Genomic DNA, 20,034 nt, shown 5'->3' on the forward strand with positions numbered 1-20,034 from the left:
TTGGACCTTTCACCGATCTCCTTCAAGAGAGTTTGCTCTGTCAAAAACACACACACCAAAACATACTACTAGCCTGGAATCCACAATGGTGAAAGGATACATCTCAGCTTGGTTTCAAGGCTAACAGACTAACCACATCTGGAATCAGCCGTCATCATTCATCTAAGGACGGGTGTTGGAATGTGGAAATTAGCACAAGTTAATACAACACATCAGAGAATTCATTATTTTAAATAAAATGTTAATCAGTAGAGCAAACAATCTTCTAATGAACACTAGAGGGCCCTGTCTACTTACAAATGAAGTAAGGACACGAGACACAGCTCACCACATTCTGTGTCATTCTGCCTATGGCTGTGTTTACACAGGCAGACAATTCTGATATTTTGCTGTAATATTGGTCTTTTGACCAAAAAGATCTTTTGCCAATCATTGGGCAAAAGAATCAGAATTGGACTTCCTGAGTAAACGCAGCCTTTGTGTCTTACTTACTGCATTATCATTTAGCCACGTAAAATGTTCACGTTGAGATGCCAACAAAACGAGCAAGCAGTAACAGTGTCACATGGAAATAAAGAAATGCCTCAATGTTGTTAACCAATTAGCTAATGTCTTCTGTATAAGTCAAAGGATTGAATATGCAGTTACCTCATTGACATATAATGACCTGAGCCAAACATATCACCAAGCACAGGAGGTTGGTGGCAACTTAATTGGGGAGGACGGTCTCATAGTAATGGCTGGAGCGGAATGGTGTCAAATACATCAAACACCTGGTTTCCATGGTTTCTATGTGTTTGATGCCATTCCACTTGTTCTGTTCCAGACATTATGATGAGCCGTTTTCCCCTCAGCAGCCTCCACTGTCACCAAGCTATCTTCAAAGACCCTCAATCAATTTGATGCTCTGAAATACTAAGAGAAAATCTCCAACTCAAAGAAATGGGAGCGCAGGAGTTGTTTTTAATTTTTGACCCCAATTTCGTCATATCCAATTGGTAGTTACAGGCTTGTCCCATCACTTCACTGCAACTCCGGTATGGACTCGAGAGAGAGGTGAAGGTCTAGAGCCATGCGTCCTCCGAAACACAACCGTGCCAAGCTGCACTGCTTCTTGACACACGGCTCGCTTAACCCGGAAGCCAGCCGCACCAATGTGTCGGAGAAAACGCTGGGCCAAATTGTGTGCCGCCTCACGGGTCTTCCGGTCACGGCCGGCTGTGACACAGTCTGGGATCAAACCCGGGTCTGTAGTGACACATCAAGCACTGTGATGCAGTGCCTTAGACCGATAAAAGAAGGCAAAAGAGACCATTTAAACATCACAAAGTGTCAGCTCCACCCACGCACTTTCTCCAACTTTGAGGGTCTTTGAGGGTCCAGATCTAATCAAACCTACATTAGTATTAGTCTCCCAAGGCAGACGGATTGCCTCCCACAATGTATCCAGTACTGCCTAGGGTCGGTTTAAGGAGACCAATAATATAGTTATTGTATAGTACCTTAGTTTAACTACTGAATGTGTCTGGAAAAACACATCTTATCGATCTCTATGACGACAGTCTAGCGGGTGTTTTTACCGGGTTTTTAGGTCACTGGGTCAAAATGAAACACCTAAGGGCATGCTTGTTTGAATTGAGGCCTGAGTGACAGAGAGAGCACTCTGATAACATTGGAGAACAGAGATATTTAATTAATGTCCTTGATTCTTAGCTTATTACTTTCCAATCAGAAACACAACAAATAAATAACAAAATAACTCCAGTCTTAAAACACACCAACATAATATATATGTATACAGTGACAAACAATGCTACATGGTCAAACAGTTGAGGGAGAAATATGTATCTGAGCCGTAATGTACAGATATTGTCAAAATAAAAAATAAAAACACTTTCAGAAAATAAGAGTTCAAGTTAAGACCCACCAAGAAAACAAAGAAAGAAAACTCAGAAGTAAAATATTGCAGTGTTGTTATTAGATAAGAAAGATCACCTCTTGGCTTCAAAATCTAAATATACACATAGCACCCATGTAAACTGATGTACACACAGTTCTGATGGAGAAATCAGCTGTATACTCCCATGTAGACTGATGTACACACAGTTCTGATAGAGCTGTATACTCCCAATCAGTTCTGATGGAGGAATCATACTCCATGTAGACTGATGTACACACAGTTCACAGTCCCATGTAGACTGATGTACACACAGTTCTGATGGAATCAGCTGTATACTCCTCCATGTGGAGACTGATGTACACACACAGTTCTGATGGAGGAATCAGCTGTATACTCCATGTAGACTGATGTACACACAGTTCTGATGGAGGAATCAGCTGTATACTCCATGTACTCCAGTTCTGATGGAGGAATCAGCTGTATACTCCATGTACACTGATGGAGGAACAGTTCTGATGAGTTCTGATGGAGGAATCAGCTGTATACTCTCCATGTAAACAATAAAAGCTGACACATCATGAATCTGACCCCATAAGCAGACGTTATAGTGACATATAAGTAGCTAATATGTCATCATAAGTGACGTCTAATTTAGTGACATATCAGTAATACGTCCACAGAAGTGACATATACCTATGTAGTTAAATGGCACTATTTTTTTGACATATGCTAATGAGACCATGTTGCCAAAAGAGCAGCGATGTAACAACTTCTCCGATCCAACCATATTCTATTGGTTTCATTGTACTGGGCAACTTCAATCAATCACTGTAGTATTTGACATGTATTTGTTTGCCCTATTTGGAGACAAGACCATGGATAAAGGGAAACTGTCCTACTTCCTACTTCATGTATGACTGCAAGAAATCTACATTGAAGTCTTCGCGGGCGGAACTTCACGTGAACGTGAGGTGATACGACATTAGCATAATATACACACTTACACACAAACTGTACATGGAAGAAATGTCAACTTGACCAAGCCGTCACAAACTACATTCAGTTGGCATTAAGCTAGTGTTTAACCCTTGATCACGTTGTGCTGGTTGTCTTGAGATATGGCAACAGTCAGGCGATGTTACCTGTTGAATAATATCAGAACTCAGAACCCAATCTAGCAGGCTATTCAATTAGTCTGTTATGAACACTACATGTTGAGGTGTATAGTATGTGGAGAGATCTGAGTAACGCCTCACATAAAGTACCTAGAGTGTAGGGTGACGAGAGAGGAACCCAGTATTCTGTTTTGATACAAGACCATCCCTTTACAATTACAACAGTATCATGCAATATATCTGACTGGTAAGTGTTTGAAACACAGAATATTTAGCATTCTCAAAACTTAATAAAATTCATAAACAAAGCTCTAGTAATGAATTACACTACAAGATATTCATTATGCTATGTAAATGGATCAAATCATGTAGCGAGCTTCCTTCTAACACGTTTCACAAATATCCCATTCATTGAGGAAATATATATTAATGTATGAAATATATATTCAGAACTGTTATATGATCCTCCTTCACTTTGCATAAACAGTTCACACAAAGAATATTGATTAGTCATACACAAACACACACATTTCAGACTGCCTGTTTACACACACACACAAAAATATCAAATGAGACCAAACGTGTGCATAGCTATCCCCATAAACAAGCATGATTAAATCATTAAGAAAATGTTTCCTCCCGACAGTATTATTTAAAGAAACAAATTAATTTACGGCCTCGAAAGACTTAATGTGTATGAATATGGAATGCATCAGGTCACAGCAGGGGAGTACTTCATATGATCATCATAGCTACAATGACGATAATAATGGACTGTAACACATTTCAAATGAAAAGAATACCCATCAACGTAAAGTAACAAATAATTGCATTTCAATGCTTCTATGGTCATAAGAAAACCGAAGGCGGTTGTGAGCGCTCCAGGGTGAAGTTTCCACTAGGTACAGATCTAGGATCAGCTTCCCCTCTCCCAAACCTAACCTTAACAATTAGTGGGGAAATGCAAAACTGACCCAAGATCAGCATCTATGGGCAATTTCATCCTACACCATTGTGTTGAGATACATATTGCATCTATTTCTGGTTGAGTCTTTCCCATGTAAAGGAGAAACAGAGGATGTGTGTTTTCAATGTAAAACTGACCACAAGGACGATACTGTCTGTCTGATATGAGCTGAATGAGTGATCAGGCTCCACACACCCGGCTCCTGTGCCTATGGTTGACTGCTGTAGAGAGATGGAGGCTGGATGGGTGGAGGGGGCCCCTGGGCCCTAGCCATTGAGAGGGCCCTTATTCATTGAAGGGTCCCCTATCAGTTGAGGGGGGCCCTAGCCGTTCCGTCTGGAGTGAGAGGTTGGATGGAGACAGTCACTGGGATCACATTTACCATGAGGTCCCTGGGGACCTGAAGGGCCCGATGGCCCCTGGATACTGCTTCCAGGTTCACCTGCAGACAAAAACACTTTCACATTTGTGGGGAGTAGTGAACTTCAGGAGGAAGTAGAGATGATTGGGACGCAACCATTGGGTGATTGTTTAATCAATCAAATAAACCATGAAGGAAAACAGGACGTTATCAGAGGAGCAGTATTACTGGGAACAGTATTATCTAGTCAGCTAACAAAACTGCTTTCATGTGCCAAACTGCAGCTCTTAAAAAGGAGATGAAAACACCCACTCTCATGCATACTTTACACACAAACCCCCCTCAATACAGATCACAATAAAAAGTTAATGTTCTGCACAAAAAGATCAGAATGAAAGATTTTGCTGCTTCGCTCCCGGCAGAGAAGAATCTCTCTGAGATCATGCTGAAAAGTGAGAGAGTTGATCAAATGGAAATAAGAGATTTAAGTGTATGTTTCTTTTATATCCGTCCTATCAGTGGTGATATACTAATTGTTTCGTGTCAGCTTGGTACCTCAGCGTAGAGAGAGTCATTATGAGTAGCTCTGCTCATTAGTTCTGTTGGCTTACTCATTACTAGTGTTTTTAAACTGAAAACATCAAACGACCTCAGGATGAACTGTTGTCCATGTTAGAGCTGGTGGTTACACTTTACTTGAACCCTCATTCATAAGGGCTACATGACACTGTCATAACCATGACATAACTGTCATAAACATGACATCACACTGTCATAACATGACATAACTGTCATAAATAAACATGACATCACACTGTCATAACATGACATAACTGTCAACCATGACATTACACTGTCATAACCATGACATAACTGTCATAACCATGACATTACACTGTCATAACCATGACATACACTGTCAACCATGACATTACACTGTCATAACCATGACATAACTGTCATAAACATGACATCACACTGTCATAACCATGACATACCTGTCATAACCATGACATTACACTGTCATAACCATGACATACCTGTCATAACCATGACATTACACTGTCATAAACATGACATTACACTGTCATAAACATGACATTACACTGTCATAACCATGACATAACTGTCATAAACATGACATAACACTGTCATAAACATGACATTACACTGTCATAAACATGACATCACACTGTCCTAACATGACATAACTGTCATAAACATGACATCACACTGTCATAACCATGACATAACTGTCATAACATGACATCACACTGTCATAACCATGACATAACTGTCATAAACATGACATCACACTGTCATAAAACATGTCATAAACATGACATCACACTGTCATAACCATGACATAACTGTCATAACCATGACATCACACTGTCATAAACATGACATAACAGAGTTTATAAACAGTCATGACACTGGTGTCAGCTTTTTATTTGAATGAATGTTTGACTTGTCTTTAATCAGGGGAGCCCATTGAGACCAGGGTGTCATTTTCGATGGTGCCCTGAGGACAACAAGTTTATAACGGAGGGTTCTCAACGTTTTTACCCAACGTAAGTGTAGGATTCTACAACTACAGCCATACAATGATGATATACTGGTATTTTCCCCCTTTCATAAAGCATCAGTTTCAAGTGTAAATATGAAATAACTTCATGCGAAACACAATGATGTAATGGTTGCTCCAAGTTTACATTACATTTTCCTTCTTGTGCTTCAATGGCTATAGGGCTTAGCATAATTTCACCACAGTGTGCAGTGTGTGTGTGTGTGTGTGTGTGTGTGTGTGTGTGTGTGTGTGTGTGTGTGTGTGTGTGTGTGTGTGTGTGTGTGTGTGTGTGTGTGGTGTCTCGCTGTTACCTGGTGGTCCTGCCAGACCTGGAGCTCCTGGTATCCCCAGACCTAGCTGACCCCTCTCTCCTTTCTGACCTCTGTACCCTGAAAAGAAACACAAGACAATGACCAGACTGGACTGGACTCCCAGCCTAAGACAACAGACTGGACTGGACTCCCAGCCTAAGACAACAGACTGGACTGGACTCCCAGCCTAAGACAACAGACTGGACTGGACTCCCAGCCTAAGACAACAGACTGGACTGGACTCCCAGCCTAAAACAACAGACTGGACTGGACTCCCAGCCTAAGACAACAGACTGGACTGGACTCTCAGCCTAAGACAACAGACTGGACTGGACTCCCAGCCTAAGACAACAGACTGGACTGGACTCCCAGCCTAAGACAACAGACTGGACTGGACTCCCAGCCTAAGACAACAGACTGGACTGGACTCCCAGCCTAAAACAACAGACTGGACTGGACTCCCAGCCTAAGACAACAGACTGGACTGGACTCCCAGCCTAAGACAACAGACTGGACTGGACTCCCAGCCTAAGACAACAGACTGGACTGGACTCCCAGCCCAAGACAACAGACTGGACTGGACTCCCAGCCTATGTGAAGACAACAGACAACAGACTGGACTGGACTCCTATTACAGACTGGACTGGACTAAGACAACAGACTGGACTGGACTCCCACTACAACAGTAGTTACAGCCTAAGACAACAGACTGGACTGGACTCCCAGCAGACTGGACTCAAAACAACAGACTGGACTGAGGGACTCCCAGCCTAAGACAACAGACTGGACTGGACTCCCAGTTTAGCTGTAACTGTTAAGACAACAGACTGGACTGACCAGGGTTTTGGGAACAGGACCCAGCCTACGTGTTTATGCATAACAGACTGGACTGGACTCCCAGCCTAAGACAACAGACTGGACTGGACTCCCAGCCTAAGACAACAGACTGGACTGGACTCCCAGCCTAAGACAGTACCTTAACTGTTCATGTGGACTGGACTCCCAGCCTACAGTAGTTACTGTAACTGTTCAGACAGTAGTTACTGTAACTGTTCATGTGGACTCCCAGCCTAAGACAACAGTAGTTACTGTAACTGTTCTGGACTAGTTACTAACTGTTCCAGGTGCCTAGTAGACAACAGACTGGTTACTGTAAATCATGTGAGCCTAAGTTACAACAGACTGGACTGGTTACTCCCAGCCTAAGACAACAGACTGGTAACTGTTCATGTGAGGTGACTCCCTGTAACTGTTCAAAGACACTACAGTAGACTGGACTGGACTCCCAGCCATAGGAGGGCACTACTACAGTAGTTAGTAACCTGGTTCCAGATACTGTAACTGTTATGTTGTATCACTACTACAGTAGTTACTGTAACTGTTCATGAGGGTCATTGTCATGCCAAACAGTAGTTACCACGTTCAGTTGGCTATACATTAGTTACTGTAACTGATAGACAGATACAGTGGGTAACTGTTCATGTGAGGGTTTTGGGGAACTGTTCAGGACATTAACAGAGGTAGATGAATCCCAGTTACTGTACGTGTTTATGTATCCATAAAGTAGTTTGTAACTGATGAGTGTATCACTACTACAGTAGTTACTGTAATGTACTCAGTATGTGAGATGAATACAGTAGTTACTGTAACTGTTCATGTGAGGTGTATCACTACTACAGTAGTTACTGTCTGTTCATGGAGGTGTATCACTACTACAGTAGTTACTGTAACTGTTCATGTGGTGTGTATCACTACTACATTAGTTACTGTAACTGTTCATCTGTGTACCAGTTAACAGTGGTTACTTGTTACTAACTGTTCATGTGAGGTCTCTCTACAGTGGTTATTGTAACTGTTCATGTTCTGTCCCTACAGTGTTATTGTAACATCACAGGTGCATTACACAGTGGTACAGTAGTTACTGTAACTGTTCTGAACACTGTTCATGGAGGTAGTTACTGTAACCATGTGGTGTTCCACTAAGTGGTTCTGTAACTGTTCATGTGGTATCCATTACCAGTAGGTAACTGTTCATTTGATGGCACTACTACAGTAGTTCTGTAACTGTTCATGTGGCAACTGTAATGTCAGGAGATCTCACTACTACAGTACCTGTAACTGTTCATGTGAGGTGTATCACTACTACAGTAGTTACTGTAACTGTTCATGTGAGGTGTATCACTACTACAGTAGTTACTGTAACTGTTCATGTAGTCATTACTAGTAGTTACTGTAACTGTTCATGTGGTGTATACTACAGTAGTTACTGTAATGTGATCACTACTACAGTAGTTATTGTAACTGTGAGGTGTATCACTACTACAGTAGTTATTGTAACTGTTCATGTGAGGTGTATCACTACTACAGTAGTTACTGTAACTGTTCATGTGAGGTGTATCACTACTACAGTAGTTACTGTAACTGTTCACGTGAGCGTATCCATTACTACAGTAGTTGCAGCTTATGTAGAATATGTTGCTCAGAAAGAAATCCCAGGTCATTAAATAATAATACACTCTGTTCTGTATCCCAAATGCAGCCTATTCTCCTACATAGTGCATTACTTCTGACAAGAGCCCTATGAATCCTGGTCAAAAGTAGTGCACTATATAGTGAATAGGGTGCCATTTGAGATAAAGCCTCTGTCTTCTGGCATGTTGTCAAAACAGGCATCATCACACAGAGCCAACGGCGGCTGTGTTGGTAGTATTGTGTGTGTGTACAGTGTTGAGTGTGAAAATATATGTTGTGTGTGTTGGATGTGTGTGTTTGTGTGTGTGCCATGGAAGTGTGTGTGTGTGTGTTGGATGTGTGTGTGTTTGTGTGTGTCAGAAGTGTGTGTGTGTTGGATGTGTGTGTGTTTGTGTGTGTGTGTGTGTGTTGGAAGTGTGTGTGTGTGTGAAGTGTGTGTGTGTTTGTGTGTGTTGGAAGTGTGTGTGTGTTGGATGTGTGTGTGTTTGTGTGTGTCGGAAGTGTGGCCAACAGTAGTGTTTTGTTGGAAGTGTGTGTGTGTTGGAAGTGTGTGGCGTCATGGGGTGACATGGCTCTTCCTGACAGCTGCACTTGCCTGACAGCAAGAGTCTCTGAAGAATTAAAACCAGAGAAAGATGCTGACTGCATCCAAGCGAGAGTCTCTGAAGAGCCCTAAAATAGTTTTGACCGGCCCTGTGGCCAACAGTAGAACACTAGTTTTGACCAGAGTCTGCTGTGGCCCAGTAGAACACTAGTTTTGACCAGAGCCCTGTGGCCAACCGTAGTTCCCACAAGTAGAACACTAGTTTTGACCAGAGCCCTGTGGCCCAACAGTAGTGCACTAGTAGTGCACTATAAAATGAATAGGATGCCATTTGGAATGCAAACGCTGTTCAAAGAGGGTCAAAGTCAGGAGTCACTGTGTGATCAATGACGTTCTTAATGGAGAAATAGGAAGAGAGAAACAATAATTTAATATCAACAAACTGATGGCAAGTGCTCTGATGAAGAAGCCTGCTCTGAGAAGCATGAAACCTTACTGAAAGGAATGAAGTTGGCTTCCTGAACCTTCTGTCAATGTTGGCTTGCCCTGAACCTTCTGTCAATGTTTCATGAAAACTCGGTTGGTCCGTTTAGCCTCTAGAAGTGGTACTGTAACTGCCTCTAGAAGTGGTACTGTAACTGCCTCTAGAAGTGGTACTGTAACTGCCTCTAGAAGTGGTACTGTAAGCCTCTAGAAGTGGTACTGTAACTGCCTCTAGAAGTGGTACTGTAACTGCCTCTAGAAGTGGTACTGTAACTCTCTAGAAGTGGTACTGTAAGAAGTGGTACTGTAACTGCCTCCAGAAGTGGTACTGTAACTGCCTCTAGAAGTGGTACTGTAACTGCCTCTAGAAGTGGTACTGTACTGCACTCTAGAAGTGGTACTGTAACTGCCTCTAGAAGTGGAAGTAAGTGGTACTGTAACTGCTCTAGAAGAAGCCTCTAGGTGGAACTGTAACTGCCTCTAGAAGTGGTACTGTAACTGCCTCTAGAAGTGGTACTGTAACTGCTTCTAGAAGTGGTACTGTAACTGCCTAGATGTGAGGGAGTTTGTTAACTGCCTCTAGAAGTACTGTAACTGCCTCTAGAAGTGGTACTGTAACTGCCTCTAGAAGTGGTACTGTAACTGCCTCTAGTGCTACTGTAGCTGTGAAGTGTAACCTGTACTGTAACTGCCTCCTGTAAGAAGTGTACTGTAACTGCCTCTAGAAACTGCACCTAGAAGTGCTACTGTAACTGTCTAGAAGTGGTACTGTAACTGCCTCTAGAAGTTAACTGTAACTGCCTCTAGAAGTGGTACTGTAACTGCCTCTAGAAGTGGAACTGTAAGAAGTGGTACTGTAACTGCCTTTAGAAGTGGTACTGTAACTGCCTCTAGAAGTGGTACTGTAACTGCCTCTAGAAGTGGTACTGTAACTGCCTCTGGTACTGTAACTGTGGTACTGTAGCTGCTTCTACTGTAACTGCCTCTGAAGTACTGTAACTGCCCTAGAAGTGGAACTAAGAAGTGGTACTGTAACTGCCTCTAGAAGTGGTACTGTAACTGCCTCTAGAAGTGGTACTGTAACTGCCTCTAGAAGTACTGTAACTGCCTCTAGAAGTGGTACTGTAACTGCTGTAACTCTCTAGAAGTGCTACTGTAGCTGCTCTAGAAGTGGTACTAGAAGTGGTACTGTAACTGCCTCTAGAAGTGGTACTGTAACTGCCTCTAGAAGTGGTACTGTACTGTAGAAACTGCCTCTAGAAGTGGTACTGTAACTGCCTCTAGAAGTGGTACTGTAACTGCCTCTAGAAGTGGTACTGTAACTGCCTCTAGAACTGTAACTGCCTCTAGAAGTGGTACTGTAACTGCCTCTAGAAGTGGTACTGTAACTGCCTCTAGAAGTGGTACTGTAACTGCCTCCTCTCTAGAAGTGGTACTGTAACTGCCTCTTGAAGTGGTACTGTAACTGCCTCTAGAAGTGGTACTGTAACTGCCTCTAGAAGTGGTACTGTAACTGCCTCTTGAAGTGGTACTGTAACTGCCTCTAACTGCCTCTTGAAGTGGTACTGTAACTGCTCTACTAACTGCCTCTTGAAGTGGTACTGTAGTGGTACTGCCTCTAGAAGTGGTACTGTAACTGCCTCTAGAAGTGGTACTGTAACTGCCTCTAGAAGTGTACTGTAACTGCCTCTAGAAGTGGTAACTGCCTCTAGAAGTGGTACTGTAACTGCCTCTAGAAGTGGTACTGTAACTGTAACTGCCTCTTGAAGTGGTACTGTAACTGCCTCTAGAAGTGGTACTGTAACTGCCTCTAGAAGTGGTACTGTAACTGCCTCTAGAAGTGGAACTGTAACTGCCTCTTGAAGTGGTACTGTAACTGCCTCTTGAAGTGGTACTGTAACTGCCTCTAGAAGTGGTACTGTAGCTTCTTCCACTGCCTGGAATTTCACATCACACTTTATAAAGGTAGACCCCAAAATGTAATGAATTGAACAAGCAATTCTAACTCCTTAACCAACTAAAAGCCATCCAACCATTTACACCCTCAAACAGTGTCTACTTCAAATCCTTTCATAGGGATGGGGAACGAATAACTAGACACATACTGAACACATGATTACATTTTAAATTCTGAACAGACGGTTCCTAACACAGTGAAAGCTCATGCACATTATGATTCACGATAGAGGCTGGTCAAGCAGGCCAGAGAAATTAAAGCATATTCAGAGGCTGGTCAAGCAGGCCAGAGAAATTAAAGCATATTCAGAGGCTGGTCAAGCAGGCCAGAGAAATTAAAGCATATTCAGAGGCTGGTCAAGCAGGCCAATGAAATTAAAGCATATTCAGAGGCTGGTCAAGCAGGCCAATGAAATTAAAGCATATTCAGAGGCTGGTCAAGCAGGCCAATGAAATTAAAGCATATTCAGAGGCTGGTCAATCAGGCCAATGAAATTAAAGCATATTCAGAGGCTGGTCAAGCAGGCCAATGAAATTAAAGCATTTTCAGAGTCTGGCAAGTGAGTTAGTATCCTTTTGTACTCTTTTCTCATTCAAATTCACAAACACATACAGTACACACATGCGACTGTCATGTCTCCATGCAGACAGGTTGATAATATGACAAGCACTGGCGAGAATAGGAGAACTAGCCGATAGAACAGCACTGCAATAGCAAATGTAGATCACAAACAATATCAAAACGTGAGAGGGGCTGAGGAGCTGGAGGACTGGTTTATCCAAAAAGCATCTTCAAGTAACTGAGCCCCAGAACCAGAGAGCTGGTTGGTTGGAGGGAGGGAGGGAGACAGGATCTGCCTCCAAAATGGCACCCATATTCCCTATATAGTGAACTACTTTTGATAGGGCTCTGGTCAAAAGTGGTGCACTATATAGGGAATAGGATGCCATTTGGGACGCAAACCATTTCCCCCCAAAATGCACCTTAAAGTAACTGAGTTTCAGGTCCAGAGAGCTGGTTGGGAAACCATCAGAAACACTGACTGAGAGATGTATCAAGCAGTGTTTTTCACTGCTGTCCAGCCAAGCCCAAAGGGGAAACTGTGAAATGCTCTGCTGCTGCTGTTTACAAGACAGAGAACATCTCAGAGAGAAAAGGCTTGCAAAATGCCCCGAAATGCATTCCTGGAGAGAGACATTCCACACAGAGCAGACTATCATGAGTCTCCTTTCAAACACGCACGGCGCCTCCAACCCTCACTCAGGGAGCTGGCATACTGTAGCATTCCATGGGAAAGAATAGCACTGTACCTTAAAGCTGGAGTCCGTAATTCAAACAACAACAAAGCAGATGCTCCAGCCCCGCCACTTTTGTTGGTATACAGCTGAGAGATGTGTCTGAATAAATGTAACCACTCTTAAATTCATAGACGAAGGTATGGATGCAAGAACTGACCATCCGGGAGATCAAAATGATAGTTTGAACACATTCTGAAGCTACACAGTGTTTGTTTACCATTACACTGACGGTGTAAGACAGTTCTACTAAGCTCATGAGGCATTCATAACTTATATTCTTTAGGAATCAATGTCCATAAATTATTAATTGAAAATTGAAGAAAAAAAATTGCCGTACAAATCACAGATTTCACCTTTAAAACATCAAACCACCGTATGGGCCCACGGGGATGAAGAGGATATAACATACTGATCCACTGAGGGGGCCAACATCCTACACATACATTGACAAGCAGCATTGTGTTTCCCAGCTTCATTGACCAACAGAAAGCAGCACAGAGAGCCAGGGGGACACTGCTGTGTAAATGACAGTGATTAAGAAACTGCCTGGATGCTGGAAAGGGAACTGTAGACTGCACTTAGTGGCTGATTCACTAAGCATCCACACCTGCCTCATGGCTTTACAATATAATCAATGGATTCATACCTGCTGGCTACTGACTGTATTAGTTTTATTAGCTTTTATGTGTTTTTTACTCTCTCTGAAATAGCAGGTGCAAATGCTTAGCGCATCGAATATATTAGATAAAACAAAACAAAACAATTAACAAACCCAAGATGTATGGCAAGGTGTAATACACAATCGGAATATGGCAAACCGGCCAAATAAATGTCAACGTAAAACAAGCATGATGGATTTATAAATCTTCAATATGGTACATGTTTACTGGAAGAAAGCCAATAATGTCTTATAAAATACAATCAAAGTTAAAAATGCAGGGACAGAGGTCAATAAAAATAGTGACATAAGTAAAAAATGTGAAATAAATGGCAAAGATGACCCAATAACATCAAACAGTGACAAAGTTATGTAAGAACATCTACAAACCCCCTAATCCCCCATCGCTACAATTAACATCATCTGCAGACTGTATCCATGGATCTATGTCTATGGATGTACTTCAATAGTTTGACACATCACGGCCCCAAGTCATATCACAACCATGAGTCAAGAAGAGAGGGTGGATCCAGCAGAGAGGTTATTTTTCTTCATAAACTCTTCATTTTGGCACATTGGAGAGGAAGTCAAATTGGATATTCCAGAGGAGAGATGCTCTCCAGTGGAGGATGACAGACATAATGAGAAAATATTAGCCCAAACTCACTCTCTCCCCCTCTCTCTCCCTCACTCTCTCCCTCTCTCACTCACTCTCTCCCTCCCTCTATCTCTCTCTCTCTCTCTCACTCTCTCCCTCTCTCTCTCCCTCCCTCACTCACTCTCTCTCTCTCTCCTTCTCTCCCTCCCTCTCTCTCTCTCTCTCTCTCTCTCTCTCTCCTTCTCTCTCTCCCTCTTTCTCTCTCTCTCTCTCTCCCTCTCTCCTTCTCTCTCTCTCTCTCCCTCCCTCTCTCTCTCTCTCTCTCTCTCCCCAGCCGCGTGGAGTAGAGGAGGCACAAGTCAACAACTGCAGAATTAAAAAGTTGTTGAATTTCTTTCCGATTTACCCCAAGAGACAAACATTTTCCTCTTGATTTTCCCAACAAATAATTATTTGTAAAGAAGAAGCTGCATTTTGATTAGAACCACTTTGAAGCATTGAAGCATATCAAATAAAACAGACAGGATATTGAAGCATATCAAATAAACAGACAGGACATTGAAGCATATCAAATAAAACAGACAGGACATTGAAGCATATCAAATCAAACAGACAGGACATTGAAGCATATCAAATAAACAGACAGGACATTGAAGCATATCAAATCAAACAGACAGGACATTGAAGCATATCAAATAAACCAACAGGACATTGAAGCATATCAAACAAAACAGACAGGACATTGAAGCATATCAAATTAAACAGACAGGACATTGAATCATATCAAATAAACCAGACAAGACATTGAAGCATATCAAATAAAACAGACAGGACATTGAAGCATATCAAATAAACCAGACAGGACATTGAAGCATATCAAATAAAACAGACAGGACATTGAAGCATATCAAATAAAACAGACAGGACATTGAAGCATATCAAATAAAACAGACAGGACATTGAAGCATATCAAATAAACCAGACAAGACATTGAAGCATATCAAATAAAACAGACAGGACATTGAAGCATATCAAATAAACCAGACAAGACATTGAAGCATATCAAATAAAACAGACAGGACATTGAAGCATATCAAATAAACCAGACAGTACATTGAAGCATATCAAATAAAACAGACAGGACATTGAAGCATATCAAATAAAACAGACAGGACATTGAAGCATATCAAATAAAACAGACAGGACATTGAAGCATATCAAATAAAACAGACAGGACATTGAAGCATATCAAATAAAACAGACAGGACATTGAAGCATATCAAATAAACCAGACAGGACATTGAAGCATATTAAATAAACAGACAGGACATTGAAGCATATCAAATCAAACAGACAGGACATTGAAGCATATCAAATAAAACAGACAGGACATTGAAGCATATCAAATAAACCAGACAGGACATTGAATCATATCAAATAAACCAGACAGGACATTGAAGGATATAAAATAAACAGACAGGACATTGAAGCATATCAAATAAACCAGACAGGACATTGAAGCATATCAAATAAACCAGACAGGACATTGAAGGATATAAAATAAACAGACAGGACATTGAAGCATATCAAATCAAACAGGGAAATTAAAGCAATAGAAACAGGTCAGTTTAATTCTGAGTGTTTCTTAATATGATGAATACGATTAGCCTACTGGGTCCTGGGGACTCTAACGGGTGCACGTTTTGGTGTTTGCCCTATATGAATCAGCTGTGTAGTACTAGGGCATAAACCAAAACATGCACCCCTTGGGGTCCCCAGGACCGAGTTCGGGAAACATGGTCTAGACACACTAGACACAGTAGATTAAGTACATTCACTTGGTAGTTCCATTGACAGCCACATATTATCTTACTCGTAGTCAGTTATACTGTATCAACGTGAACACTGGTAGTGAGATAAACGGAACACTGTGAGGTAGCTAGATGCCCCTGCTCTAAGATAGGGGTGGGCAATTCCAGTCCTCCAGGGCCTGATTGGTGTCACAGTTTTTGCTCCAGCCCCAGCTAACACACCTGACTCTAATAATCACCTGATCATGATCTTCAGTTTAGAATGCCAGGTGATTAATCAGCTGTGTTTGCTAGGGATGGAGAAAAAGTGTGTGACCAACCAGGCCCTGGAGGACTGGAGCTGCCCACCCCTGCTCTAAGACATAAGGACCAACACATTAGGACACATGACACTGCTAGAAGAGATGGTACTATATTGAACCAAAAAGGGTTCAATCGATGACTCTCTTCATAAACATCTCAAACGGGATCTACATGGAACCGCAAAGCACCTATACTGTATATTTAGCAGTATAATTCTTCACTAGAACCTGCATGGCTCTTACAACAGGAACTAGAAGAGGTTGCACAGTGGGCGCAGCATGCTAGGTCATTCTATTCAATGTCTTATAGAGGTAGCAAATCAAATTGTTATTGATGTAGGAGTGTGTTGGTGTGAGCTGAGCAGTCAGAGAGTCGTTATTGATGAAGGAGGTTGTTTGTGTGTGCTGAGCAGTCAGAGAGTCGTTATTGATGAAGGAGGTTGTTTGTGTGAGCTGAGCAGTCAGAGAGTTGCCCAGGGTTTGACAAAGGATGTCCACTCTCCACCCTCTCTCCCTCGCTCCTTTCCTTTTACATTTTACCAGAGCTTTGTTTTCTCGTGGAGTTGAGGGGAGTGAGGTATCAATCGTGGTGCTCTTTTCTGTCCAAACTGATATTACTTTCTCTTATTCTCCTCCCAATTCTTCATTTGTCTTCATATTATCACAGAGAAAAAGAGCGAGAGAGAGAGAAAAAAAAGAAAGAAAGACAAAAAAGAGAGAGAGAGAGAGAGAGACGGCTCAGCTATGTTGTTCACCAACAGCACCACACTCCTCCTTTCCTTACCCCCTTCTCTCCATCTCATCCCTTCAGTCTGTATTGATATATCTAGCTAGCAAGAGAGAAATACCTACGAATCCTTACAACACAGTAGTGTCCATTCACTTTCATTGAATCCCCCAGACGTTCACACAAACAACCTCTGAAAGAAAGCAAATATATTTTCCAATTCTCCTCACTCTTGTTTCAGCAACACATCTTTCCTAAAAGAGTAGTACTTTTATTTCACTCTCTTGTTTCAGCAACACATCTTTTCTAAAAGAGTAGTACTTTTATTTCACTCTCTTGTTTCAGCAACACATCTCTTCTAAAAGAGTAGTACTTTTATTTCACTCTCTTGTTTCAGCAACACATCTTCCCTAAAATAGTAGTACTTTTCTCTTCCTTCTGTCTCCATCACAACACAGAACGACAGGGCCTTTGGGTATTGGAAGCTACATTGTTTATTCTATTTAGATTGTAAGATCCTTTTTGTTTCAACTCAGTGACCTGAGCTCCCCTGCTACTGGCTTGAAGGCAGGTAATCAGGTGAGCTAAAGTACACCACCAACCTCAGTAATAACCCATGAATACACCTGCACACAACTTCCCTTCATTCATAAAGTACCTTGGAGCTGTATTAAAGGCTGTTATGTATTACTTCAGGTCAGGTTATAGTGTAGCAGATGTGGTCAGAGTAGAGAGGAGTGGAGAGGAGTGGAGAGGAGTGGAGAGGATTGGAGAGGAGTGGAGAGGATTGGGGGAAGTGGATAGGAGAGGAGTGGAGAGGTGGTAGAGAGGAGTGGAGTGGAGTGGGGGGAAGTGGATAGGAGAGGAGTGGAGAGGTGGTAGAGAGGAGTGGAGTGGAGTGGATAGGAGAGGAGTGGAGAGGTGGTAGAGAGGAGTGGAGTGGGGGGAAGTGGATAGGAGAGGAGTGGAGAGGTGGTAGAGAGGAGTGGAGTGGAGTGGGGGAAGTGGATAGGAGAGGAGTGGAGAGGTGGTAGAGAGGAGTGGAGTGGAGTGGAGTGGGGGAAGTGGATAGGAGAGGAGTGGGAGAGGTGGTAGAGAGGAGTGGAGTGGAGTGGGGGAAGTGGATAGGAGAGGAGTGGAGAGGTGGTAGAGAGAGGAGTGGAGTGGAGTGGGGGAAGTGGATAGGAGAAGAGTGGAGAGGTGGTAGAGATGAGTGGAGTGGAGTGGAGTGGGGGGAAGTGGATAGGAGAGGAGTGGAGAGGTGGTAGAGAGGAGTGGAGTGGAGTGGGGGGAAGTGGATAGGAGAAGAGTGGAGAGGTGGTAGAGAGGAGTGGAGTGGGGGAAGTGGATAGGAGAGGAGTGGAGAGGTGGTAGAGAGGAGTGGAGTGGAGTGGAGGGAAGTGGATAGGAGAGGAGTGGAGAGGAGAGGGGTGGAGAGAAGTGGAGAGAGGTGGTAGAGAGGAGTGGAGAGGAGAAGAGAGGAGAGGAGAGAATAGGAGTGGAGAGGAGTAGAGTGGAGTAGAATAGAATAGAGTAGAATAGAATAGAGTAGAGCACAGTGGATTTAGAGCAGAGCAGAGTAGAGTAGAATAGAGCAGAGTAGAGTAGAGCAGAGCAGAGTAGATGAAAATAGAAGACTAGTATAAAAGAAAACAAGAAGAGAAAAGAAGAATAGAGTAGAATAGAATAGAAGAGTAGAGTAGAATAGAATAGAATAGAAGAGTAGAGTAGAATAGAATAGAACAGAATAGAGTAGAATTGAACAGAATAGAGTAGAATTGAACAGAATAGAGTAGAATATAACAGAATAGAGTAGAACCGAGTAGAGCACAGTAGAGTAGAGCACAGTAGAGTAGAGCAGAGCAGAGAAGATCAGAGCAGATTAGGGTAGAGCAGAAGAGATGACAATTGAGGAGAAGGGTATAAAAGAGAAGAGAAAACAAGAGTAGAGTAGAGTAGAGTAAAGTAGAGTAGGGTAGAGTAGAACACAACTTATTTTCTTATATTCTATTCAGATGTAGATCTATTATGCTGGTGTGAGACAGAGTGTGGAGGAGCATTACTTTATGTCTCCAGTGGTTTTAGCAGCCTGTGGTTCTTACCTTGAGGGCCGGGGGGGCCTTCTTCCCCTGGAGGCCCTGGGGATCCGTCGTTGCCAGGGGGACCGGGAGAACCCTGTCGAACCTGCGCCGCTAAAATGGCCGCCGGCGTCTTCTGCATGGCATAGCTTGATAGTCTCTCTGGCAAGTGACATAAAAATTCTGTATTACAATAATACCAACAATGTCTGCAAGTGATAGACAATTCACATTCTGTATCATAATAATAATAACACTCTCTGCAAGTGATAGATTCACATTCTGTATCATTGTAACAATGGTGCCGGAGAAGAAGGCTGGCGTTTTATGTGTCCCCAACCGATTGTTTTTTTGTTAGTTTATAACTTGTTTTTTTACTTATTTTGTACATTGCCGCTACCGTCTCTTACGACGGAAAAATAAAAATTAAAGCAGGAAGCAACAGTGACTAGATCAATAAAAAAGTGGTCAAATGAAGCAGATGCTAAGTTACAGGACTGTTTTTGTAGCACAGACTGGAATATGTTCTGGGATTCTCTGAGGAAATTGAGGAGAACATCCACATCAGTCATTGGTTCATCAATAAGTGCAGAAAAGCCTCGAGGGTCCCCACAGTGACCGTACGTACATACCCCAACCAGAAGCCATGGATTACAGGCAACATCCGCACTGAGCTAAAGGCTAGAGCTGCCACTTTCCTTCTCTAACCTGAAGCAAATAAGAAATCCCGCTATTCCGGAGAACCATCAAACAATGCAAAGCGTCAATACAGAACAAAGATTGAATCGTACTACACCGGCTCTGATGCTCGTTGGATGTGGCAGGGCTTGCAAACCATTACAGACTACAAAGTGAAGCACAGCCGAGAGTTGCCCAGTGACA

General features: G+C 42.5%; 1 protein-coding gene across 1 annotated transcript in view; it reads right to left on the reverse strand.

Moving 5' to 3' along the window:
- Positions 1–4,305: 4,305 nt before the first annotated feature.
- LOC135538386 (collagen alpha-1(XIX) chain-like) overlaps positions 4,306–20,034 on the reverse strand; it is a 92,236-nt gene continuing 76,507 nt past the window's right edge. The window contains exons 35-37 of the mRNA XM_064964292.1: positions 19,177–19,314; positions 6,225–6,302; positions 4,306–4,424 (exon numbers count right to left, since the gene is read on the reverse strand). Coding sequence (XP_064820364.1) covers positions 4,306–4,424; positions 6,225–6,302; positions 19,177–19,314 — 335 coding nt within the window. The remainder of the gene's footprint in view (positions 4,425–6,224; positions 6,303–19,176; positions 19,315–20,034) is intronic.

The sequence above is a fragment of the Oncorhynchus masou genome, unplaced genomic scaffold (genome assembly GCF_036934945.1).
Source record: "Oncorhynchus masou masou isolate Uvic2021 unplaced genomic scaffold, UVic_Omas_1.1 unplaced_scaffold_950, whole genome shotgun sequence".
Taxonomy (NCBI): Eukaryota; Metazoa; Chordata; class Actinopteri; order Salmoniformes; family Salmonidae; genus Oncorhynchus; species Oncorhynchus masou.